The 27,492-nt window shown below is 47.8% G+C and overlaps 1 protein-coding gene and 1 long non-coding RNA gene across 5 annotated transcripts in view; one reads left to right on the top strand and one right to left on the bottom strand.

The window, feature by feature from the left end:
- LOC147097823 (uncharacterized) overlaps positions 1–15,028 on the top strand; it is a 52,375-nt gene extending 37,347 nt beyond the window's left edge. The window contains exons 3-5 of the long non-coding RNA XR_015074338.1: positions 10,891–11,143; positions 11,225–11,370; positions 14,875–15,028. This is a non-coding gene — a long non-coding RNA (uncharacterized LOC147097823). The remainder of the gene's footprint in view (positions 1–10,890; positions 11,144–11,224; positions 11,371–14,874) is intronic.
- Positions 1–26,867, bottom strand: part of acp5a (acid phosphatase 5a, tartrate resistant) — a 29,314-nt gene extending 2,447 nt beyond the window's left edge. Inside the window, exons 1-5 of one of the 4 annotated variants that reach the window (XM_085971968.1) lie at positions 26,697–26,867; positions 9,706–9,796; positions 8,508–8,707; positions 7,297–7,424; positions 7,008–7,205 (exon numbers count right to left, since the gene is read on the bottom strand). In XM_085971968.1, coding sequence (XP_085828094.1) covers positions 7,008–7,205; positions 7,297–7,424; positions 8,508–8,707; positions 9,706–9,790 — 611 coding nt within the window. In that variant the 5' untranslated portion in view covers positions 9,791–9,796; positions 26,697–26,867. Of the gene's footprint in view, positions 1–7,007; positions 7,206–7,296; positions 7,425–8,507; positions 8,708–9,705; positions 9,797–26,638 lie in introns of those variants that run through there. The other 3 variants (XM_085971965.1, XM_085971966.1, XM_085971967.1) reach the window with 3 other exon arrangements.
- Positions 26,868–27,492: the final 625 nt, after the last annotated feature.

The following is a 27,492-nucleotide window of genomic DNA, read 5'->3' as shown; positions in this document are numbered from 1 at the left end:
GGTGGGCTCAAGCTCGATCGAGCGGCTCTACAAAACAGGCCGCGCAGCGTCGCCGGGAAAAGAAAACGAGAAGAGAGAGGGTGGAGCGCACAGGGCGCGGTCGGTGCTCAAGAACCGGGCAGCGGAGAGAAAATAAACAGGGGGGAAGGGTCACCACCATTACCCCATAGAACGCTAGGAGCAGCGCGGCAGCAAGGGGAAGAAGGAAAAGCGCGGGAGGCGCCATTTTATTCCATTGGGGAAGAAGAAAAAGCACGGGAGACGCCATTTTAAATCACCCAAGATGCCGAAAAGTGGCAGTATCACTGCTTTCGACAACGAGGTAGAAGACTGGACCACGTATGTGGAAAGAATTGAAGTGTACTGCAAGGCAAATGAGGTGGCCGATGGAAAGAGGGCGTCGGTATTATTGAATTTGATGGGCGCAAGTACGTACGGCCTATTGCGGAATTTAATTACCCCAGCTAAACCAATGGAGAAAAGTTTTCAGGAGATTGCTAATATCTTACAGGAACACCTAAACCCTACACCGCTGCTGATAGCAGAAAGATTCAAGTTCCATAAAAGAAACCAGCACAAAGATGAGAGCAATGCTGACTATCTTACGGAACTATGCCAGTTATCGAAGCACTGCCAGTTCGGAGCAGGACTGGCAGACACCTTACGGGATAAGTTTGTCTGCGGGCTCCAGAGTGAAGGAACCCAGAAACGACTACTTTCAAAAAAGGACCTGACGCTAGAACAGGCTTTCAGCGTGGCAGTATCCTACGAAGCAGCAGCACGGGGAGCTGCGGAAATACAACAGAAACCACAAGAATACAGCGCTAACGAAATGGCGTATGGAGCAGAAAAGTGCTATTGCTGCGGCAGAACAACCCATCAGCAGAAGGACTGCTGGTTTAAGGACAAAGTATGCAGGCAATGCGGAAAAATGGGACATATAGCAAGAGTCTGCAGGTCAGGAAAGAAAACCAACACGACAAGAACTACTAAGGAACAGTACAGGAAAGTAAAGAAACTGACAGACAGTAGTTCGGAAGATCAGGAGAGTGATAAGGACTCCGGGAGCAGGAGACTAAGTTGTCTAAAGTTACACAACGTGATCGCAAAGGAAGATCACCGAACCATTTGGGTCACCCTCATGATAGCAGGGTCCCCAGTAAAGATGGAATTGGACACAGGATCAGCCCTAACTGTCATGAATCGACGAGACTATGAGCGGCTATTCTCACACATACCCTTAAAGGACACGTCCATTGTATTGAAGACATACATGGGGCAAAAGGTCTACCCCAGAGGAAAAATAAGGGTGCCAGTTAAATATAACGGCAAGGAAACACAGAAACTATATATGTATATACTACGAGATGGAGGACCACCATTATTGGGACGTGAATGGATCCGAAAAATACAATTGGATTGGCATTCCATTCTGGCGCTAACCGTGACTGACAAAAAGGATGATGACGTCGCACCTGGACGTCTGTCACAAATTCTATCTGACGTGGAAGAGGTGTTCCAACAAGGACTTGGGACTCTAAAAGGAGTAAAGGCAACCATAAAGATTGAGGATAATGCAAACCCAAAATTTTTCAAGGCCAGACTGGTGCCATAGGCAATCCGCCCAGCCGTTGAAGCTGAACTGGAGAGTCTGGAGCGTTCGGGTGTGCTGTCCAAGGTGGACTGGAGCGAGTGGGCCACACCCATCATTCCTGTAATGAAGAAAGCATTGAGCAGCACACCTGGGGAGCCAAGGAAGGTTCGCATCTGTGGGCACTTCAAGGTGACTGTGAACCCAGTCCTGCACACAGTACAGTATCCACTTCCGCGAATAGAAGATATTTTCGCCTCACTATCTGGAGGGAAACGTTTTACAAAGATTGATCTGGCCCAAGCGTATCTACAAATGGAGGTGGAAGAAGCATCTAGAAAATACCTCACGATAAACACTCACAAAGGCCTTTACCAGTACAATCGACTGGTATTCGGGGTAGCATCGGCCCCGGCTATTTGGCAGAGGGCAATGGAACAAGTCCTGCAAGGGATCCCGGGGACCCAGTGTTATTTGGACGGCATCCTGGTTACGGGCGAAAATGACAATGAACACCTTGCCAACCTAGAGCAGGTGCTCACGAGATTACAGGAATATGGGCTACGAGCCAACCGCCCCAAATGCGAGTTCTTCAGGAGACAAATCTCGTATTGTGGCCACATGATTGATGAGGAAGGGTTGCATAAGTCGCCGGACAAGATTGAGGCTGTAGTCAAGGCTCCAGCACCGGAAAATGTGTCGCAACTGAGGTCGTTCCTCGGGTTGGTGAACTACTACCATAAGTTCTTGCCGAATTTATCTACAATTCTGCACCCACTGAACGCCCTCCTTCAAACTGGTGTAACATGGAAATGGAGTGATGAGTGTAAGCATGCCTTTCAGGAATGTAAATGCCTAATCACTTCAAAAGAAGTATTGGCCCACTACAACCCAACACTACCGATTCGGTTGGCATGTGATGCGTCACCCTACGGCATTAGAGCGGTACTGTCACACAAATTCCGTGACGGTTCAGAGAGGCCAATAGCCTTTGCGTCGCACTTGCTAACCTCAGCCAAGCGTAACTACGCCCAGATTGACAGGGAGGCCCTCAGCCTGGTGTGGGGGGTGAAGAAGTTCAATCACTATCTGCACGGGCAGAAATTCACCCTACTGACTGATCATCAGCCCCTGGTCTCCATTTTTGACCCAAAGAAGGGCGTTCCGGTGATGACGGCGCAACGGCTGCAAAGATGGTCACTTTTTCTAGGGGCACATCAGTACGACATAAGAGTACAAGGGTATGAAACAGCATGGAAACGCTGATGGGCTGTCGCGCCTACCGTTGCCTACGGTAGAAGAAACACCTGCAGTGGACCCTGTTGAGATATTCCATGCGACCATAGTCGAATGTTTGCCTGTTACAAATTCGAGTATAGAGAAGGAAACCCGAAATGACCCAACACTCTCTCGGGTCTACGATTTGACGGTGAAGGGATGGCCAGCATATGGCGACTCACTGTTGCCAGCATTCTCGCCAAGGAGAGAACAGCTGTCGGTGTGCCGGGGAACCTTGATGTGTGGATCCCGAGTGGTAATTCCACCCAAGTTGAGAGATAGAGTGCTCAATGAGCTTCATAAGGGTCATCTGGGAGGGGTAAAAATGAAGAGCCTAGCCAGGGCGTTTGTGTGGTGGCCGGGAATCGATAAAGAAATCGAGGATCTGACCAAGAGATGCACAGGATGCCAGAAGGTCCAAAACGCTCCACCACAGGCCCCGCTACATCCATGGGAGTGGACCTCATCTCCATGGCAACGGGTACACATTGATTTTGCTGGTCCATTTATGGACTCAATGTTTCTAATCGCTGTGGACGCCCATTCGAAATGGCCAGAGGTCATTAAAATGTCGTCCACCACCACGGAGAAAACTATTGCAGTCCCAAGGACCATCTTCGCCAGGTATGGGTTGCCAGAACAGATTTGCTCCGACAATGGGCCACAGTTTGTGTCTGAGGATTTCCGGAGGTTCCTGAAGAATAATGGGGTGAAACATTACACATCTGCCCCATATCATCCAGCCGCAAATGGATTGGCTGAAAGGTTTGTTCAGACCTTTAAAAAGGCCATAAAGGCAATGTATAATGACGACATACCACTACAACACAAGGTGGATAGTTTCTTGTTTGCTTACCGGAATGCGACACATGCAGTAACCAACCAAGCTCCAGCCGTACTGTTCTTCAACCGAAGGCTAAGATGTCGCCTGGATTTGCTCAAACCAAACATAAGACGAGATGTTGAGGATAAGCAATTCCAGCACATAAATGAGAAGCCAACCCGGAGCTTCAAGGTAGGGCAACCAGTCTCGGCCCGCGACTACCGAACAGAAAAATGGCAGCCAGGAACGATATGCACACAGCAGGGACCACTAATGTACACAGTGGACGTTGGAGAGAGCATTGTGAGGTGCCATGCTGACCAGATTCTAGAGTCACAGGAACAAGCCAAACCCGTGCCACGAGAAGGTGCACCTGGTAATCAACCTGAAGTACAGATTGCGTCTACCTCAGAAGCAGTGGTATTGGAAGCTGACGAACCAACCAGTGACCATGAACCAGAATCAGCTTCGCCGCAAGAACAGGATACTCAAGAAAGGCGCTATCCAGTCAGGATCAGGAAGCCTCCTCAAAGACTGAACTTATAAATGATTATTTCAGTTGATGTATATAATATCCAGAAAGTTGTAATTAGTTATTATTTAGTTGTTAAATGAATGTTATGTACTGTTTATCTAAAAGGGGAGGAATTGTTGTGTATGTACCTTTAAGGGAAGAACTGGTTTTAGACTGCAGTACCGTCAGTGACCACCCCTGTATAAAAGGCCCTAGCAGGCTTCTGTATTTCAGTCTGACGTTGCCCTCCTGTTCAGTAAAGTACCTGTTAAACTGTTCTCCCGAAGTCCGTGTATTATTGAGGCGCGGACTTTACAGATGGCATAACTAAATATCTTCGACCCCTCCAGACACACGCACACAGCAACTTGCATACAACATCTCAAGGCATTCATGTAGAGGGAGTGGACTGAACTATAGAAAAATTAGGAATGTTGATTGAATGAAATCAAGAGTTGATGTGGTAGGGAGTTCCAGAGGGTATAGCCTAGATGGTTTCCCAGCCAATAGTTATCCCTCAATCAACATCACTGAAACAGATTATCTGGTCATTATCACACTGCTGTTTGTGGAAGCATGCTGTACACAAATTGGCTGCCACATTTCCTACATTACAACAGTGACTACACTCCAAAAGTACTTCATTGGCTGTAAAGCACTTTGGGACGTCCGGTGGTTGTGAAAGGCACTATGTAAATGCAAGGCTGAAATCTGCCACCGTGAGGAGTCCTCTGACTCTGGCCTTTTGTGCATCCCATCTTTGCCCACCCTTGGCAGCCATGCCTTCAGCTGTCTAAGCCCCACATTCTGGAATTCCATCCCTAAACACCAACACCTCTCTCTCCTCCTCTAAGAGCCTCCATAAACATACCATTGTGACCAACCTCTTCCTAATATCTCTTTGTTTTGGTGTCCAATTTTGTCTGCTTACACCTGACATTTTCTACATTAAAAGGCACTATATAAATGCAAGTTATTGCTGGGAGGGGGCTAGAGTCAGTCAGAGGACAGTGGGGCATAGGCTGGGATTTGGAGTTAGAAGTAGGGTAGGCAAAGCCATGGAAGGATTTGTAAACTGGTACAGGGATTTTAAATTTGGTGCATTGGGGACCAAGGAAACAATGGCGGTCAGTGAGGAAAAGTGTGACTGTGCTAATGGCAAAGTTTTGGATGAGATGGAGTTCAAATAGGCTGGAACTCAGGAAGGCACTTGATAAGTTGAGTTAAGGTAATGAAAGAGGATAAAGATTTTCAGCAGCGATGGTGGAGCTAGAGGCAGGGGAACACAATGTGGTGGAGATGGAAGTAAGCAGTCCTAGTGACATGGGATTCAGAACTGACACTCAGGTTGTGCCCTGTCTACTTTAGCCTAAACAAGCAGCCAAGGAGGGGGTGAAGTTGGAGGCAAGAGTAGAAATTTTTTGGTGAAAGTAAAATGGCTTTGGTTTTCCCAATCTCCAATTGGAGTAACACTCGCACATACATCCATATTTACACACCTTTCACTCACACAAATGGAAGCAGATGTAAATAAAATGTCCAAGCATGTGCTGACATGCAGCTAAACAATTTGAGAGGGGCAACTGGTCAGGCTGGATAGCCAGAGCCCTTCCTTACTTCTGCATTTCTGTTAATGCAGCTTCCATCCCATTGGGCAGGGGTAGACAGAGTAAACAGCTGCCTCAGAGTGTAATAAATTTCTGTGCCAATTCCTTGTGATTATCTACTCAATAACTCTACCTAAAACACAAGAGCACTGAAAATCCATCTCCAGGTCATGGGATAAGCAGGATTCTCTTTTGGAAAAGGATTTCTTAAACATTTCCTGCCATTAAGACTGAGCACTGAAGAGTTAATGGAAGCTGCCTCCATTTGCATGGTTAAAATTGGATTTCAGAAATGTAGCATTTTTCCTCAATCCAGTTTTTTCTTCCAATTTACAGTCCCCATTCTGAATGGGCTGACTCCTATAGTTCACACGCACCAGTCACCCTAATGGTGACTAGTGGTTAACGCACCTGACCATTCTTCAAATGTGAGCCAAGGCAGTGAGCTCAGCTGGACTTTCCACCTGGTCCTGCCCTCACCTGATGTCCACTTTCCATACAGGATAACAAATCGGAAGCAGAAACTCTAGCTGATTCTTTCCTCCTCCTTTGTCCAGGGGCTCAGAGACCAGTTTTATGCCCCAGCACCTGTCCTGTCTCACTTAGCACTGACCACACTGGCTGACATATTTACTAATTGAGCCTTCGGGGAAAGAGGGCATGTTTAAGGGATGCTTCAGTGAAGCTGCCCAAGTTCCCAGCCTTTATTTTTTTTAATGCATTAAACTTGTGAACTGTTTTCAGGCTTGGCTCAGTGGTAGCACTCTTGCCTCGGACTTGAGCACATGATGTAGACTGACACTTCAGTGCAGTACTGAGAGTGTGCTACGTATATTGTTTAGGGTGCTATCTTTTGTACAAGACGTTAAACTGAGGCCCCGTCTACCTGTTCAGGTGGACGTAGCGCCATTTGAAGAGGAGCAGGAGAGTCCTGGCCAACAGGTATCCCTGAACCAAAATAGATTAACTAGCCATTTATCATTGTTGTGTGATAATTGGCTGCCATGTTTGTCTACATAATAACAGTGACTGCATTTCAAAAGGTAATTAATTGGCTGTGGAGCACTTGAGATATTCTGAGGGCATGAAAGGTGCTATATAAATGCAAGTTTTTTCTTTACACAAATAGCTAGACAACATTGCAGACTTAGAGACTGACTCCTCACCACAGGGAAGAGTGCATTGTGTACATACCTGGAATTCTTCAGCTTCTCCCGGACCCACTCCAGTTGTGTGTTAGCCACACTATAATCCTTTGGTGCTTCTGGTTCCCTCCCCTGGAAGTCATCAGAATTTCCACAGAGCAGGACTGTGTCCAGCATCAGGATTGTAACGGTGGTGTTGGAGCCTGCGATGGTGAAATTCAAGTCGTAGTAATAATGTGGAAAATTCCTGGAAATCAAATGTTTATAGAGTGAAATGCATCAGAAACAGCGGTGATGTTGGAGAAATGGGAAGCTGCAGGAAACTTAACTCATCTCACCATCGTTTGGAAACTTTGGAATACTCGATCTGTGCAGTTACATTGCCCGAGTGATCATGGTTTCCTGCTACAACAAACCAGGGCACGTCCTTCAGTGACTTGGCAGAAAAGATTTCCTCAAATGTTTCCTGTGATCACAAAGAACACTGCAACCTCTGATTATCGATCTATTAGCCTCAAACAAACCTCAGCCTTAAGAGCCTTTGAAGCAGATACCGTCCCACACAAAGGTTCTGTACTGACTAGAGAACTATGCCCCCACTCCTTGAGGTTGCTTACTTTGGGGAACATTTAAAGTAATTGGTAGAAATATTAGAGGGGAGTTGAGAAGAATTTTTTTCACTCCGAGGATGGTGGGGGTTTGGAACTCACCACCTGAAAGGGTGATAGAGGCAGAAACTTTCACTGCATTTAAAAGGCATTTGGATATGCACTTGAAGTGTCGCCTACAAGGCTATGGACCAAGAGCTGGAAAGCGGGATGAGGCTGGATATCTCTTTCTTGGCCGGCACAGATACAATGGGTTGAATGGCCTCCAGTGTCGTAAATTTCTACGATTCTATAATTTGATGCCATAAAGCTGTGATCCAACTGGGAGTAATAAATATGTAGCTGTTTCTCACTAATAGAAAGATTTAAAGTCTAGTCTCCATGGCCTCACCCCTCCCTATCGGTAACCTCCTCCAGCCCTACAAGCCTCCGAGATCTCTGCGCTCCTCCATTTTTGGCCTCTTGCGCATCTCCAATTTTAATAGCTTTGGCAGCTATGCCTTCAGCTGCCTAGGCCCTAAGCTCTGGAATTACCTCCCTAAATCTCTCTACTTCTCTCTCCTCCTTTAAGACACTCCTTAAAACCTACCTCTTTGACCAAGCTTTTGGTCACCAGTCCTAATATCTCCTTATGTGGCTCAGTGTCAAATTTTGTTTGCTAATCGCTCCTGTGTAGCACCTTGGGACATTTTAGTACATAAATGCAAGTTGTTTGGGGCAGTAGCAGATGCTCACAGAAGTTCCTGCCACCCTGCATGACTCCAGCCCATTTTAGTGGCTCTTTTTAAGCTCCAATAGCAGAGGGCTGATGGACATTAACCAGCCCTGCTACAACTGCACCCCACCCCGCCCCACCTGCAGCTCACACAGGTCCAGCCATAAACCACTGCCTGCCTTCTCTTCTGGAGAATATGAGGAAAATGAGAATTCTGTAACATTACCTGAAATCTTTTATCAGTTACATCGTTAACTCCATCGTAATAAAAATTATCCCCCAGAGACAGAACAAAATCAGCGCCCATCGTCTCAGCCACAACACTCATTTGTTGGGCAGTACTTTTCTCCACGGGTGTCGTATATGGTGAAAACGGGAGCCCACCCCAATCACCCAGTGCCAAGAAACGGATAGATTTGGAGCTACCTGGGAAGAGATCAGATGGCACAGGGTTACACAGATTGTACAAAGATAGTACCAAATTAGCAGACGTCAATTGAAAAGCTAGTACCAGTATAGGTGCGATGGGCTGAATGGCCTTGACCTGTGCTGTAATTTCTGTGACTTATTCAGAGTGGTGGTAGCATTTTAGGGTAACCTTTTCAATTAGTGGCTTAAACTCATTACCCTTGCACCCACTCTCTTCCCCCCACCTCCAGAATTTGCATGCTGTATAAATTCCTGGGCTGAATACTCGATTTCCCCGCATTGTGTGATTTGGAACATCGGACTAAATGTCACCTTAAAGGACCAAATCACCAGTGCCTGTCTCCAAGATTAAGTGCAAAGTACCAGCATTGAGCAAACAGGTTTAATAATGAGCTATTAAATCCAAAACCTCCCCAATTTCCAGGAAATTCAGAACACTCGCCCTATCCCACCAGGAATTAAAGATTAACTGAGATTCCCTCTGTGCTGTCCATCCAGCCAAATATCCGCCAGCAGTTGCTCTGACCAGAAGCTTGCATCCCTTGTTAAGCATCCAAACAGAAAATGAATTGCTTCAGCTAGTCCAGAAATACCGTGAATTGGGTGGAGCCTCACAAACCCAAGGACACTAGGAATAGGGTGAAGTCTGACATCTTCATACAGATCTGGGGACACGATGAAAAATGAGAAGCTCTCTCTGCACTGTTGTCTGAGCCTCCATCTGTATCTTCAAGCCCAGTCTCTGGTCTATAACATCTCATTCTGTATAACATCTACTGTTAAACTGGGGATGGCAGTTCAGGATATCGCAGCCCAGCCTTATTGCTGCATGGTGCCAGAATATACACAAACCACTCACATACAACACAAAGCACAATGCCTGACAGACACCTGTACAGCTTTAAATGATTGCCAGCTTATCGCACAGTCTGTACATTGCCTGTCAGTAACGTGTGCAAGTTAGTAGCATCACTAGGAGAATAGACAACTCTTACCCATCTCAGCAGCAGGACTGGGGCCTGATGTCACAGTCTGAAGTATGATCAGGAGCATCACTGTGACTCCCAGAAAAAACGCCATCTGAAACTGACACAACACAGTAAGTAACTCAGTGGGACATGCCCAATGGGAATCCTAAAACCCAGGGTCTTTCCCTCCCTTCCTGTAGGCAACAACTCGGAATATCTGTGATTTGCAGCAGACTAACAGATACACTGAACCTTTCCCAGAAACAGTGTTAACTCATTCCCACCATCACTTCCAGGGATTATTTGTGTCTGATTCTAGCTGGATTTTACTCCAGTGACCTGTGTTCTTGACTGGTTCTTCTCAAGCAATCCGGGGCAGAGAATTTGGACTCTGCCCCAGAGCAGGCTTTAACTTACCTTGTTTATGCTTTAATCACATCCCATGTTGACTGACTCAGCTTCCTGGGTAATTCCTGCTGACTCAGGTGGTGCTTTCCTGAATGCTGGGCATTGCGTCACTTTTCATCTCAGATACCCAGTGTCAACTTAGAAACAGGAGGAGGCCATTCAGACCCTCGAGCCTGTTCCACCATTCAATTGGATCATGACTCCATTTATCAAACTTAGCTTTATATCCCTTGATACCTTTATCGAGCAAAAATCTACCGCTCTCAGTCTTGGAAGCTCCAATCGACCCCCAGCATCCACAGCCTTTTGGGGGAAGAGAGTTCCAAATTTCCACTACCCTTTGTGTGGAAAATGTGTTTCATGATTTCACTCCTAAATGCCCCCTTGTTATGGACTCCCGCACCAGAGGAAATAACTTCTCTGTGTCGACTCTATCGAAACCCCTTATCATTTTAAACACCTCAATTAGATTATCCCTCAACCTTCTAAACTCGAGGGAATACAAGCCAAGTTTATGCAACCTGTACTCATAATTTAACCCTTTTGTGCCCTGGTATCAATCTAGTGAATTTGCGCTGCATCTCCTCCAAGGCCAATATATATTTCCTGAGACAAAAGCAAAATTCTGCAGACTCTGCCCTCCACCCTAAGACCTTTCCCTTTTGTTCTCTCCTTTCCACTGCACCCCCGCCTCCGCCTTTTCCCTGGCTCTGTACTTGTTTAAAAGCTGTTCATCTGTAACATCTTCCAGTTCCGATGAAAGGTCAATAACCTGAAACGTTAACTCTGTTTCTCTCTCCACAGATGCTGCCTGACCTGCTGAGTATTACCAGCATTTTCTGTATACCATCCCTACCCTGTATAGTCGGTGTGTTCATGCGAACACAATTTGCCCACTATACATGCTGGCCGGTGCAACCAGTGAAATAATGGAGGGATAAAAGAACTCTGGATAATTCTCTTCAGCACACACAGAGGGTGATTTCGAATTCTGCACTGACAGCCGATGAATCTGTCGACTTTCCTGAGATGAAAGTCTTGGAAACGTCTATGGAGGGTGAGTTAAATGGGCTGGGTGCACGCTCTCATATTAAAACACAGCCAGAATGTGTCACCTCAATTCTTCATTATTTTTAAGATGGATCATACTTAACCCCAATGAGAAAAAAGCTCTTTACAAAGTTTAAAACGGAGCCAGAACGGGTCCAGCTCTGCAGCTGGCAAGAAGAGGCGACAGCAGTGCCAGGACCTCTGCAGGCCACGGGGGTTGGGACTTCATGACAGGTAATCATGAGATGCAAACAGCTGCGTGAACTGCCCAAAAGAGGTAGCCCGCTTAATCCGCTTTAAGTGGCGCCTTTGTAATTGATGCCTATGGTAATGGCAAATGGTTATGCCATTTGCCTGATATAGATGGCTGTCCAGGATTACATAAGATATACGGCACAGAAACAGGCCATTCAGCCCAACCAGTCTATGCCGACATTTATGCTCCACACAGAGCCTCCTCCCGTCTTTCCTCATCTAAATCTATCAATCTATCAGCATAACCCTCTATTCCCTTTTCCCTCATATGCTTGTCCAGCCTTCCCTTAAATGCAGCCATACTATTTGCTTCAACCACTCCCTGTGGTAGTGAGTTCCACATTCTCACCACTCTGGGTAAAGAAGTTTCTTCTGAATTCCCTATTGAATTTCTTGATATGTATACCCTCGCATTTCTGGTATCATCCTTGTAAATCTTCTCTGCACCCTCTCCAGTGTCTATAAATCCTTTTTATAATATGGCGACCAGAACTGTACGCTGTACTCTGTGTGGCCTAACCAAGGTTCGATACAGGTTAAGCATAAAAAAACATAGAAGATAGGAGCAGGAGTAGGCCAGTCAGCCCCTCAAGCCTGCTCCGCCATTCAATGCGATCATGGCTGATCATCCAAATTCAGTACCCTGTCCCTGCTTTCTCCCCATATCCCTTGATCCCTTTAGCCTTAAGAAATATATCCAACTCCTTCTTGAATATATTTAATGAATTGGCCTCTACTGCCTTCTGTGGTAGAGAATTCCACAGGTTCACCACTCTCTGGGTGAAGAAATTCCTCCTCATCTCTGTCCTAAATGGCTTACCCCTTATCCTTAGACCGTGACCCCTGGTTCTGGACTCCCCGACCATCGGGAACATCCTTCCTGCATCTAGTCTGTCTAGTCCTGTTAGAATTTTATAAGTTTCAATGAGATCCCCTCCCATTCTTCTAAACTCCAGGGAGTACAAGCCCAATCGACCCAATCTCTCCTCATACGTCATTCCTGCTATCCCAGGTATCAGCCTGGTGAATCTTCGCTGAACTCCTTCCACGGCAAGAACATCCTTCCTCAGATAAGGCGACCAAAACTGCACACAATACTCAAGATGTGGTCTCACCAAGGCCCTGTACAACTGCAGCAAGACATCCTTGTTCCTGTACTCGAACCCTCTCGCTACGAAGGCCAACATACCATTCGCCTTCTTAACCGCCTGCTGCACCTGCATGCTTACCTTCAGCGACTGGTGCACAAGGACATCCAGGTCTCGTTGCACTTCCCCTTCTCCCAATCTATTGCCATTCAGATAATAATCTGCCTTCTTGTTTTTGCCAGCAAAGTGGATAACCTCGCATTTATTCACGTTACAGGAAACTTTGGTTTATCCGGAGGTTGTATGTCCGGAAACCTTGATCTACCGGCAGAAATCAGGAGCCGTTTTGTTAGGTTTTTTTTCTTCTCGTGGCGTTTTTTTTCTTCTCGTGGCTTTTTTTCAACAGTCAGACTCTGCAAAGTCTCTCAGAAGCGTCTCTGTAGCTTAGCAACAGCTTCAAAGGTACGGCCGACTGTTTCGAAGCTGTTGCTAAGCAACAGTGTTTGTTGCCAGATACGGAGCTGCAAATCTCCGTATGCTTCAACATTAACGCTGGTATGTCCGGCAGTTTTGATAGATCGGCAACAGCTCGGTCCCGTCGGTGCCGGATATAACAAAGTTTCCTGTATATTGCATCTGCCATGCTTCTGCCCAATCACCCAACCTGTCCAAATCATACTGGAGTTTCTCGGCATCCTCCTCACAGCACACACGCCCACCCAGCTTTGTGTCGTCTGCAAACTTGGAGATATTACATCTAGTTCCCTCGTCCAGATCATTAATATATATTGTGAATAGCTGGGGTCCAAGGACCGATCCCTGCGGTACCCCACTAGTCACTGCCTTACAACAGAATCCCCTATTACTAGAGCTCTCCCACTCGTTTTCCTCCCGTCCTGTGCAACAGAACCACCCACGGTGCCAGGAAGTTGGCTGCTGCTGCCTTCCTCTGATAAGCCATCCTCCCCAACAATATCCAAAATGGTATATCTGTTTGAGAGGGGGGTGGTCACAGGGGATCCCTGCACTACCTGCCTGCGCCTAGTACTCTGCCTGGTGGTCACCCATTCTCTTTCTGCCTGTGCAGCCTTTACCTGCGGTGTGACCAACTCCCTAAACGTTTTATCCACGACGTCCTCAGCATCACGAATGCTCCAGTATGTATTCACTCGCAGCTCCAGCGCCGCAATGCGGTCTGTCAGTAGCTGCAGCTGGATACACTTCCCGCACACATGGTCGTCAGGGACACAGGAAGTGTCCCTGATTTCCCACATAGTGCAGGAGGAGCATACCACGGCACAGAGCTCTCTTGTCATGACTTACCCTTTAATTAATTCAAATTAAATTAAATCAAATCAAATCAATACCACCAATTACACTACAATTAAATGATATACTGAAGGGCCCTTGTTTACCAGCAGTCCCCGCTACACCACAGACACCCTATAAACCACAAAATTTAAGTTTGGAATAAAGGAGAAAGAAATACTCATCAACCAATCACTTACCTGCTTTCTGGTGACGTCACACTTAATTACTTTTTACTTCTCTCTCTCCCTCTCTCGGAGCTCTGAGATTGGTAAGCCTACCTGCTCCACCGCCTCGCTTTATATCACCGCCGCCGCCTCGCCGCTCCTCACAGGTCCGCCCTGCCGCCGCTGTGGAGCCTACCTGCTCCTCGCTCTTTATATCACCGCCGCCGCCTCGCTCCTCACAGGTCTGCCGCCGCTGTGGGGCCTACCTGCTCCGCCGCCTCGCTTTATATCACCACCGCCGCCTCGCTCCACACAGGTCCGCCGCCGCTGTGGGGCCTACCTGCTCCTCGCCTCTTTATATCACCGTCACCGCCTCGCTCCACACAGGTCCGCCACCGCTGTGGGGCCTATCTGCTCCGCCGCCTCACTTTATATCACCGCTGCCGCCTTGCTCCTCACAGGTCCGCTGCCGCTGTGGGGCCTACCTGCTCCGCCGCCTCGCTCCATACAGGTCCGCCACCGCTGTGGGGCCTACCTGCTCCGCCGCCTCGCTTTAAATCACCGCCGCTGCCTCGCTCCACACAGGTCCGCCACCGCTGTGGGGCCTACCTGCTCCGCCGCCTCGCTCCACACAGGTCCGCCACCGCTGTGGGGCCTACCTGCTCCGCCGCCTCGCTCCACACAGGTCCGCCACCGCTGTGGGGCCTACCTGCTCCGCCGCCTCGCTTTAAATCACCGCCGCCGCCTCGCTCCACACAGGTCCGCCACCGCTGTGGGGCCTACCTGCTCCGCCGCCTCGCTTTAAATCACCGCCGCCGCCTCGCTCCACACAGGTCCGCCACCGCTGTCCTACTTCCCTACTTTTCAATTCTATACCTCTGGAAATAAACCCTAATGCTTGGTTTGCTTTTTATTTACAGGAAGTGGTGGGGACTATATATTTCATGAGGTTCGGTACCCAAAACTGACACAGTACTCCAGATGGGGTCTGAGCAAGGCGCTGTACAACTGAAGCATCACTTCTTCCCCTTTGTATTCTATTCCCCCTTGAGATAAAGGCCTTTTTGCAGCCTGTCTGTTTGCTTTTATAATGGGGAATAAGGAAAAGGCAGAGAAATTAAACAAATACTTTGTGTCTGTCTTCACGGAAGAAGACACAAAAAACCTCCCGGAAATAGTGGAGAACCAAGGCTCGAGCGAGAATGAGGAACTGAAAGAAATTAGTATTAGTGAAAAAATAGTACTGATGAAATTAATGGGATTAAAAGCCAATAAACCCCCTGGGCCTGATCGTCCTAGGGTTTCAAAAGAGGTGGCTATAGAGATAGTGGATGCATTGGTTGGCATCTTCCAAAATGTCATAGATTTTAGAACGGTTCCCACGGATTGGAAGGTAGCAAATGTAACCCCACTATTTAAGAAAGGAGGGAAGAGAGAAAACGGGGAATTACAGACCAGTTAGCCTGACTTCAGTAGTAGGGAAAATGCTAGAATCTATTATTAAGGACGTGGTAACAGGGCACTTAGAAAATAATAATAGGATTGGGCAGAGTCAGCAGGGATTTATGAAAGGGAAATCATGTCTGACAAATCGATTTTTGAGGTTGTAACAAGCAGGATAAGGAGGAACCAGTGGATGTGGTGTATTTGAATTTTCAGAAGGCATTCAATAAGGTGCCACACAAGAGGTTATTAAACAAAATTAGGCTCATGGGATTGGGGGTAATATACTAGCATGGACTGAGGATTGGTTAAAGGACAGAAAACAGAGAGTAGGAATAAACGGGTCATTTTTGGGTTGGCAGGCTGTAACTAGTGGGGTACCACAAGGATCAGTGCTTGGGCCTCAGCTATTCACAATCTACATCAATGATTTGGATGAGGGGACCAAATGTAATATATCCAAGTTTGCTGATGATACAAAGTTAGGTGGGAATGTAAGTTGTGAGAAGGATGCAAGGAGGCTTCGAGGGGATATAGACAGGCTAAGTGAGTGGGCAAGAACATGACAAATGGAATACAATGTGGAGAAATGTGAAGTTATCCACTTTGGTAGGAAAAGTAGAAAAGCAGAGTATTTTTTAAATGGTGAGAGATTGGGAAATGTTGGTGTTCAGAGGGACCTGGGTGTCCTTGTACACGAATTGCTGAAAGTTAACATGCAGGTCCAGCAAGCAATTAGGAAAGCAAATGGTATGTTGGCCTTTATTACAAGAGGATTTGAGTATAAGAGTAAAGACATCTTACTGCAATTATATAGGGCCCTGGTGAGACCACACCTAGAGTACTGTGTACAGTTTTGGTCTCCTTACCTAAGGAAGGATATACTTGCCATAGAGGGAGTGCAACGAAGGTTCACCAGACTGGTTCCTGGGATGAGGGGATTGTCCTATGAGGAGAGATTGAGTAGACTAGGCCTATATTCTCTAGAGTTTAGAAGAATGAGAGGTGATCTCATTGAAACATACAAAATTCTTACAGGGCTTGACAGGGTAGATTCAGAGAGTCGAGAACCAGGGGTCATAGTCTCAGAATAAGAGGTCGGCCATTTAGGACTGAGATGAGGAGAAATTTCTTCACTCAGAGGGTGGTGAATCTTTGGAATTCTCTACCCCAGAGGGCTGTGGAGGCTCAGTCGTTGAGTATATTCAAGGCAGAAATCAATAAATTTTTGGATGTTAAGGGATTCAAAGGATAGGATAGTGCAGGAAAGTGGAGTTGAGGTAGAAGATCAGCCATGATCTTATTGAATGGCGGAGTAGGCTCGAGGGGCTGAATGGCCTACTCCTGCTCCTATTTCTTATGTTCTTTTCGTGATTTGTGTACCTGGACACCCAAATCCCTTTGCTCTGAGAGCGAGGTGTAGAATGAGCAATACTCTGCACCTAGCCCATGCTGTACCTCCCAGATGCAGAGTAGAGATCCCTTGACATAATCCCATCAAACACTCCCCACACTTCCTCCCACCCCGCCTCCTGTAAGGACTCTATTCCATTCTCCCAGTTTCTCTGTCTCCGCCGCACCTGCTCCGACGATGCCACCTTCCACACCAGTGCTTCCGATATGTCTTCCTTTTTCCTCAACCAAGAATTCCCCTCTACCGTGGTTGACACGGCCCTCAACCATGTCCGTTCTATCTCCCGCACTTCTGCCCTCACCCCTGCCCCTCCCTCCCGAACCACGATAGGGTTCCCCTTGTCCTCACCTTTCACCCCACCAGCCTCCACATTCAACGGATCATCCTCCGCCATTTCCGCCACCTCCAAAGTGATCCCACCACCAAACGCATCTTCCCCTCCCCTCCCCTCCCCTTTCAGCATTCCGTAGGGACCGCTCCCTCCGAGACACCCTAGTCCACTCCTCTATCACCCCCAGCACCCCTTCCCCTTCGCCTGGCACCTTCCCGTGCAAGCGCAGGAGATGTAACACTTGCCCTTATACCTCCCCCCTTCCCACTGTCCAGAGCCCCAAACACCCCTTCCAGGTGAAACAGCGATTTACTTGTACTTCTTGCAATCTAGTATACTGTATTCGCTGCTCACGATGCGGTCTCCTCTACATTGGGGAGACCAAATGCAGATTGGGTGACCGCTTTGTGGAACACCTCCATTCAGTCTGTAAGGGTGACCCCGAGCTTCCGGTCGCCTGTCATTTTAATTCACCGCCCCATTCCCACTCGGACCTCACCGTCCTTAGCCTCTTGCATTGTTCCACGGAAGCTCAACGTAAACTCGAGGAACAGCACCTCATCCTCCGATTAGGCACTTTACAGCCTTCCGGACTCAATATCGAGTTCAACAATTTCAGATCATAACCTCGGCCCCTATTACATTTTTACTTATATTTTTTATCCACACCTTTGTTTTGGTTTTTCCCTCCCCCACCCCCCCTTTCCTTTTTTTCTCTCTCCCACATGGCAGCTGTCTCCCATTCTGCCAGCGCATTTCACACCTAATCTAGAGCCGTCTTTTGTCTCCGCTAGTCCTATCACCATCTCGTCTCGTTTTGAATACCTCTTAATGGCCTAGAAATTCACTAGCCTTAGCGCCGCTTTTGAGGCGCTAGAGGGACTAGCGCCAGAGTTATGGCCAGTTTAAAAATTCCCTGGGGCCCTAAATCGGCGTTGCACCGGTAGCGCTGCGCCGGCACCGATGACGTCATCGGTGTGCGCAGCGTCCCGGTTGCCGTGGTAACCCGCCCGAACTCCGAAATTGAGTTGCGGCCGCCTCGCCCGTGGCAGCCGCAAGCAACGTTCTGGCAGAGGTGCCTTACTCCAGTTTGCGCCGGCGCATTAAAGGCCCCGCGGCGGCCGGCCACTTTCCCGCCGGCCGCCTGGCCGCAGCTCCCTCCCCGGACTTCTCCCCCACCCCCCCCCCCGGAACAGATGCAAGCCCGGCACTTGTCCGAGGTGCCGGGCTCATTTTTAAGCTGATTTGCGCGGGCCGCGGCCGGGTGCAGGCAGCTCCTCCTTAACGGGAGGAGGAGGCCTTCACGTCCCCAGCCTGCCGCACCGCATCGGGTGCCGCAGCGCCGGAATTGCGGCGCGAAACGGCAGTTAGCGCCGATGTACCGCCGCAAAGACCCTTCAGTAGCGCCGGCAGCCGTTTGGGCGCGGCGCCACTGAATTTTTGGCGCGCGCAGGGGACTTAGCGCCGGCACTAACTTCCGGCGCTAAAGCCCTGGCTAAGCCAAAACCCAATTTCTAGGCCAATGTCTCTTCTCTTTTGTTCTCTCCCAGCCTGGCCTCTTAATCTATTTCATTCCCTGTGCCTCTAGTCTTGATAAAGGGTTTTGACCCGAAACGTTGACTCTAATTTCTCTCTACGGATGTTGCCTGGCCTGCTGAGTTTTTCCAGCATTTTCTGTTGTTATTTCGGATTTCCAGCGTCTGCAGTATCTTGCTATCATAACAGCATTAGTTAAGCTCATCCTGCCCCAACCTCGGAAGACCAACTGCACTAGTGTGATATTTTTACATTTTTCACCAGTTGTCCTGCGCAAGACTGACACTTCAGTCCATTAGGAACTGGATTGAGCACTCTTGCCTATTACATCGGAAGATCATGGGTTCAAGCCCCACTCTAGGGACTTGGGTACACAACATGGGCTGGCAGTCCTGAGGGAGTGCTGCATTGTTGGAAGCGAAATAATCCGATGCCCTGTCTGCCTGTTGAGGATGTAAAAGATTCCATTACAAAACCACAGGAACCACACTGCCAAAGTAATCCGTTGGCTATGCATCCTGGAGGGGGTGAAGTGCCAAATAAATGTGATGTGTTTTCTTTCCTAATACTGCCCCATACACCTGCCCACTGATAGAGAGAGGAAGCTTACCAGGAGAAAATCTGCCTGGTCAGGAGGTGAACGAGCCACACAGTTCAAACCAGACACTAACCCCGGGGAACCACAGACACACGATACAACTGACAAACCCCAGCATAACTACCAGGGAGGAAGCCACACATAGTCCCCCTACCATTCCCAGCTCACCAAGAGAAGAGCAGCATAGCCAGGAAGTGAGTGAGCCCTCCAGGGCCGACCAGCCTAGCCAGGAAGTGAGTGAGCCTTCCAGGGCCGACCAGACACATACCCCGGGATCACACAGCCAGATACAACCAAAAGATAAATTTAATCAATTAGAGATAGAGATGGTTAAACTTAGAGAGGACTTCCTCAAAATGAATGACGATCAAAATCAGGAGAGGGAGAGACACAAGAGAGAGCTGAAGCTACTTGAGAACCAGGTGAATCTACTTAGGAATCAGGTGAAAGAGCTGCAGGAAAAAGAAGAGAGCCATAGAGGAGAGATAACACCATTAGACCAGCAACCAGAGGCTAGAGATAAGACAAGACAGAGCCGGACGGAACGGCTGCACTCCCACACGGAACAAAAGCAACAGACACACAATACAAGGGGTGCCACACAGACCGACCAGCATACTGATTCGCAATCTTCCCCCACCACCGTGGAACCACAAGCGGGCCACTCACAAGAGGTACGCACACACCAGACACCCCAGCCCAGCACACACACTATGAGTCCAAGCGAAAGCCACCAGACAGTAAACACAAACAAGGCTGACGTTATAATACTCATAGACTCAAATGGGAAATTTCTATGGGAGAAAAAGCTATTCCCTAGAAGTAAAGTAGAAAAGATCTGGTGCCCAACAACAAACAGAGCCATGGGATGGCTGACCAAAGCCAGATTAGGCTCCCCCCAACACATAATAATACACACGGGCACAAATGACCTAAAGACCCAACAGAAAGAAGTAGCAACATCGCTCAGAGCAATGATTAGGAAAGCAAGCAGTACATTTCCAAACACTAGAATCACTGTTTCCACAATATTGCCGAGAACAGACTTCAACAACAACACAATTCATGAGATAAATGCCAGCATAGCAAGAGACTGCGAATCAAACCACAACGTACACCTGGCCCAACACCCCACCCTCGATGAGGAATGTCTTTACGACCACGTCCACATCCAAAGGCAAAGAATATCGATCTTTGCTAAAGCCCTGAAGGACGTCGCTTTTAACCGGGTCCATACCCAGACTCCAAGAGGACCCCCCCCGACCACCAGAGATCAGCGGGGTACATATCAGGAACACTACAAGGACCACCAACACACCAACCGAGACCAGAGAGGATCCCCATGCAAAACAACAATATCAGACCTGCACCACTCCTGTCCCACAGGGGAATAGGACTGCTCCCAGCCAGACAGAGGGAGAGATGCACAGGACGTACGCAATACCTCAGACAGAAACAATCCATTAAGAGACAATAAGCAGATGTGCAGCAGCATCTACTTCCGCCTTATGGATCAAGGACTAATTAATAGAAAGAACTGTAACCAAATTGTATTAACTTTTGTAGACAACTGATGTGATCTTTTTTTCCCCACACTTAGACACGACAAACACGTACCACTCTTTAACCTATCATAGTAAAAGATCAAACTTAACATGAAATCCTTATATATTTCGACCTGGAATATCCAAGGTCTACGCTCTTCACTGCGAGAAGTGAAAAGTAGGACCCCAGAGTTCATAGAGGAAACTAAAGACCTAGATATTATCATTTTACAGGAAACTTGGTATAAAGGAAAAGGACACACTGGCTGTCCCCAAGGGTACACTGAGCTGGTGGTCCCCTCCAATAAATTACCAAGTGTAACCCAAGGCAGAGACTCCGGAGGCATACTGATCTGGTTTAAAACAGAACTTAAGAATTACATCAAATTTATAAAAAAGGGCGAAAACCATATGTGGCTCAAACTTGAGAGGGAGATTATCTCAAACACCCAAGATGTTTACATTTGCGCACTTTATATCCCTCCAATCGATTCCCCGTACTTTAAAGAGGACACCTTCTCCAACATGGAGGGGGAAATTATCCAATACCAGGCCCAGGGGAACGTGTTGATCTGTGGGGACCTCAATTCAAGAACGGGCGAAGAACCAGACTTCACCAATAATCAGGGAAACAATTACATTTTCGGGAATAACCACTTTGACATCCCTTCCCTTCCATACAGGCATAACTGCGACAAGCAGTCAAATACCAACGGAAAACAGCTACTACAGCTCTGTCGAAACCTGGGTCTGTACATTGTCAATGGTAGGTTCATAGGAGACCTCCTAGGAAGATCGACCTATTGCTCACCTCTTGGCTGCAGCACAGTAGACTATATGATTACAGACTTAGACCCATCCTCTTTCAGAGCATTCACAGTCAAACCACAAACAACACTGTCAGATCACAGTCAAATTACTATGTTCCTCAAAAAGACAGAAACAAACAACATAGAAACACAACCCAGTAAACTGTACAACACCAAAAAATCGTACAGATGGGCCAAAAACGACACGGAAAAATACCAGAAAACAATTAGCAATGCATCAACTCAAGCTCTCTTAGACACCTTTCTGGATAACATATACACTCACAATAAAGAAGGCGTAAACCGGGCAGTTAGTAAACTAAACAATATTTTTGATAATTTGGCAACAAATGCAAACTTGAAAGCTCGCAAGAACAAACCCAAAACAAAAAACTATGAAAAATGGTTTGACCGAGATTGCCATAACATGAGGAAAAAACTTAGAAAAATATCAAACCAAAAACACAGACATCCAGAAAACGAGGAACTACGCCTTACTTATTGTCAGACACTAACACAATACAGAAACACACTCAGAACCAAAAAAGAGCAATATATTAAGAATACACTCAGCTCCATGGAGGAATCCATTGATTCCAATTGTTTCTGGGAAAACTTGAAAACACTACACAAAAAACAACACGACGATTTGGCCATTCAAAATGGGGACACATGGGTAAACCACTTTGAAAAATTATACCAGAAAAACACACTAAGACCAGAACAACACCAAATATGCAAAAAACTGGAAAAGCTAGAAATGGCCATAAAAGATAACCAAAACCCGCTGGACGCCATAATAACAGAAAAAGAACTTCTTGAAAAACTCAAGGACCTGCGACCAGGAAAAGCCTGCGGGACAGACGGCATACTAAACGAGATGATTAAACACACAGACAACAAAATGAAACTGGCTATCCTAAAACTCTTCAACTTGGTTCTGAGTGTCGGTTATTTCCCTGATATCTGGAACAAAGGACTCATAACGCCCATATACAAAAGTGGGGACAAAATCGACCCAAACAACTATCGAGGCATCTGTGTAAACAGTAACCTGGGGAAGGTATTCTGTAGCATCATAAACAAAAGACTTATAAACTTCCTTGAGGAGCACAATGTCTTGAGTAAAAGCCAAATTGGATTCCTGCCAAACTATAGAACATCCGATCATATCTTCACCCTACAGACCCTAATTGACAAACACGTTCACCATAACAAAAGCAAAATCTACGCATGCTTTGTAGATTTCCAGAAGGCTTTCGACTCCATCTGGCATGACGGTTTATTCCTGAAACTTATCGAAAGTGGGGTAGGAGGGAAAACATATGATGTAATTAAATCAATGTATACAAACAACAAATGTGCAGTTAAAATTGGAGACAAACAAACAAAATACTTCCCACAGGGGCGGGGGGTGACGCAGGGCTCGCCAATCTCACCGACACTCTTTAATATTTACATAAATGGATTGGCAAAACTACTTGAACAATCTACAGCACCCGGCCTCACCCTATATGAATCCAAGGTTAAATTCCTCCTCTATGCAGACGACCTGGTTCTGCTGTCACCTACTAAAGAGGGGCTACAGCAAAACCTGGACCTGCTGGAGTCGTACTGCCAGACTTGGGCCCTGACAATAAATCCCCAAAAAACCAAAGTCCTTGTGTTCCAGCAAAGATCCAAACATCAGGGACCCAAAATAAATTTCACAGTAGGAACAACCAAAATTGAACAAACCACTAACTACACATACTTGGGCTTAAAAATCAGTTCTACGGGAAACTTCAAACTGGCTGTGAATGAACTGAAAGAGAAAGCAAGAAGGGCTTTCTATGCCATCAAAAAATCAATCCAAATAGAAATCCCAATTAGCATTTGGCTCAAAATTTTCAAATCAGTAATTGAACCAATTGCACTCTATGGCAGTGAGGTATGGGGACCGCTAACTCAACAAGAATTTGCAAAATGGGACAAACACCCAATTGAGATCCTACATGCAGAATTCTGTAAAAGTATCCTCCGGACTCAAAGGAAAACAGTAAACAATGCATGCAGGGCGGAACTAGGCCAATATCCATTAATAATCACTATCCAAAAAAGAGCCACCAAATTTTGGAATCACCTACAAATGAGCAATCCCCAATGCTATCACTACGACGCCCTGAAATGCCAAGAGCTGACCATAAAGAAGAATACCCTCAGTCAACTAGTCCTGGGACTCAGTGAAGTAACTACTAACAATACTAACAATAACCAGCCCCAGGACAGTGACAGGGTAACACAAAGAATTCGACCCAACACAATCGTCGCTAAGCAAAAGGAAAAATATCTGACATATTGGGCAGAAACAACAAAAACCCAAAGCAAACTCAATTGCTACTTGGCCCTAAACAGACAATACAACATAGCTGATTACCTGACCATGGTAAAGGATAACAAACTGAGAAGAACCTTGACAAGGTACAGACTTAGCGAACATAGCCTAGCGATCGAAAAAGGCAGACACAGGCAGACCAGGCTGCCAAGAGAGGACAGGATATGCTCTCACTGCAGTCAGGGAGTGGTGGAGACAGAGATGCACTTCCTCACAGCTTGTGGAAAATATCAGGGCATCAGGGAGAATTTCTACCAAAAATTCTCACAAATATGCCCTGATTTCAGAAATCTGAATGACAACCAAAAACTCCCATTCCTACTGGGAGAGGAGAGAAGCTGTATAACACTGGCAGCACACTATGTTACAGCTTGCCATGAACAGAGGGACAACCAGTAAACTAAGAAAAGAATATATATAAACAATGCGAATGTATATTTATACACTCAGGGATATACCTGTTTATACACTGTATGAATAGAACTGCGTTTATGTGCTAAACCATAAATGTATTTTGATGCTTTGGCAACATAAGATGTAACTTATCATGCCAATAAAGCGATTTGAATTGTGAATTGTGAATTGGAAGCTTTTATCCAGCAGTCTTATTGTTTCAATTCCAAATCGCAGCTCTTAAAATCCAGCAACAGACGGACTGCCGCATGCAAATCCCTGCTCCCAGCTACCTTTCACTTCCCTCTGATTTATAAGGTGCGGGCTCCTGAGCCTTGCCGCGACTGGCTGTTCACGCATGTTTGGAAACTTCAATGTGGAACAAGTTTAAAACCAGACAACCACTTCTGTGGACTCCTTCCCTAAAACCAATAATAGTTTCAGTGACCATCTGAGGCAGTGTGAACCCCGCTCCCATCTCACATTCAACTAACTCCAGTAGCCCCGCTCCCATCTCACAACTAACTCCGGCAGCCCCGCTCCCATCTCACAACTAACTCCAGCAGCCCCGCTCCCATCTCACAACTAACTCCAGCAGCCCCGCTCCCATCTCACAACTAACTCCAGCAGCCCCGCTCCCATCTCACAACTAACTCCAGCAGCCCCGCTCCCATCTCACAACTAACTCCAGCAGCCCCGCTCCCATCTCACAACTAACTCCAGTAGCCCCGCTCCCATCTCACAACTAACTCCAGCAGCCCCGCTCCCATCTCACAACTAACTCCAGCAGCCCCGCTCCCATCTCACAACTAACTCCGGCAGCCCCGCTCCCATCTCACAACTAACTCCAGCAGCCCCGCTCCCATCTCACAACTAACTCCAGCAGCCCCGCTCCCATCTCACAACTAACTCCAGCAGCCCCGCTCCCATCTCACAACTAACTCCAGCAGCCCCGCTCCCATCTCACAACTAACTCCAGTAGCCCCGCTCCCATCTCACAACTAACTCCAGCAGCCCCGCTCCCATCTCACAACTAACTCCAGCAGCCCCGCTCCCATCTCACAACTAACTCCAGTAGCCCCGCTCCCATCTCACAACTAACTCCAGCAGCCCCGCTCCCATCTCACAACTAACTCCGGCAGCCCCGCTCCCATCTCACAACTAACTCCAGCAGCCCCGCTCCCATCTCACAACTAACTCCAGTAGCCCCGCTCCCATCTCACAACTAACTCCAGTAGCCCCGCTCCCATCTCACAACTAACTCCGGCAGCCCCGCTCCCATCTCACAACTAACTCCAGCAGTCCCGCTCCCATCTCACAACTAACTCCGGCAGCCCCGCTCCCATCTCACAACTAACTCCAGCAGCCCCGCTCCCATCTCACAACTAACTCCAGCAGCCCCGCTCCCATCTCACAACTAACTCCAGCAGCCCCGCTCCCATCTCACAACTAACTCCAGCAGTCCCGCTCCCATCTCACAACTAACTCCAGCAGCCCCGCTCCCATCTCACAACTAACTCCAGTAGCCCCGCTCCCATCTCACAACTAACTCCAGCAGTCCCGCTCCCATCTCACAACTAACTCCAGCAGCCCCGCTCCCATCTCACAACTAACTCCGGCAGCCCCGCTCCCATCTCACAACTAACTCCAGCAGCCCCGCTCCCATCTCACAACTAACTCCAGTAGCCCCGCTCCCATCTCACAACTAACTCCGGCAGTCCCGCTCCCATCTCACAACTAACTCCAGCAGCCCCGCTCCCATCTCACAACTAACTCCAGCAGTCCCGCTCCCATCTCACAACTAACTCCAGTAGCCCCGCTCCCATCTCACAACTAACTCCGGCAGCCCCGCTCCCATCTCACAACTAACTCCAGCAGCCCCGCTCCCATCTCACAACTAACTCCAGTAGCCCCGCTCCCATCTCACAACTAACTCCAGTAGCCCCGCTCCCATCTCACAACTAACTCCGGCAGTCCCGCTCCCATCTCACAACTAACTCCAGCAGCCCCGCTCCCATCTCACAACTAACTCCAGCAGCCCCGCTCCCATCTCACAACTAACTCCAGTAGCCCCGCTCCCATCTCACAACTAACTCCAGCAGCCCCGCTCCCATCTCACAACTAACTCCGGCAGCCCCGCTCCCACCTCGCACATAACCAGCGACCCGAAACTCCACTCCCGTGCCCAATAAGTCCGACCCCGGCACCATCGCCTTCTTAAAATACCCGCAGCTCCACTCACGCTACAGACCCCGCCGAGCACAGCTGCATCCCCAAGCGCTGTGGTGCCAGACTCTCACCCTTGTCTCGGTGCCTCTGTGGGTGCCTCTCCAGCTCCCAGCTGCTTTATAAAGGATCCAGTGCTGATCACGCCGACTCCACGCGGTCTGTGCGTTGCACCAATACCAGGTAATGGCACCGATATCAGTGGCCGATAAACATTCACAGGTCCAAGCGGAACTGAGCGCAGGCTTCCGCCTCCCCACAGGTCACCATGAGTAGCAAAGTCCTGACAGCCTCTTTATGGGAGTTGGTAGTCAGCAGAAACTTAGCACTGGGCCAGCAAACTTCCCCCAAACCACCAGGGTGCGCCGCCCCCTCCAACACTGTGCACTGTTAGACCTCGCCTGGTGTGATACTGAGACACACAGACCAGGAGGGACAATGTTCCATTCCTGTTCTCAATGTTCAGGGTTAGGGAAAGGCTGCTGCTGCCCTTCACTATCTGGTGCCACCTGCTGAGAGGCGCAGTCCTCCAATGAAAGCTGTTGAATATCCTGCCCGCAGTCACAGATGAAGAATAACATTTGGGTGCAGAACCGCTCCATGATATGTCTGTGTACTGAACCCAACAAGAATCAACATCTTGGGAGGGGAAGGGAGAAAAGCGATTCAGCTCAGAATCAATGGCCTGCAGCATCGATATCGGTCAAACATATTTAATAACTATCTCATGGCAGATACTCACAGCACCAACTTTTGTCCCCATAGCTCTAATATTGGTACTTTATTTATGGAATTCTAATGTCAAAATCTGGATTTAACAATGACACTGGGGAATATTGCCCCCCCCCCCCCATACCAACTGGGCTTGGG

Source organism: Somniosus microcephalus, chromosome 31, assembly GCF_052327205.1.
Source record: "Somniosus microcephalus isolate GS21.2 chromosome 31, FLI_Smic_1.0, whole genome shotgun sequence".
Lineage (NCBI taxonomy): Eukaryota > Metazoa > Chordata > Chondrichthyes > Squaliformes > Somniosidae > Somniosus > Somniosus microcephalus.
This window is presented reverse-complemented; position numbering and strand designations above follow the sequence as displayed.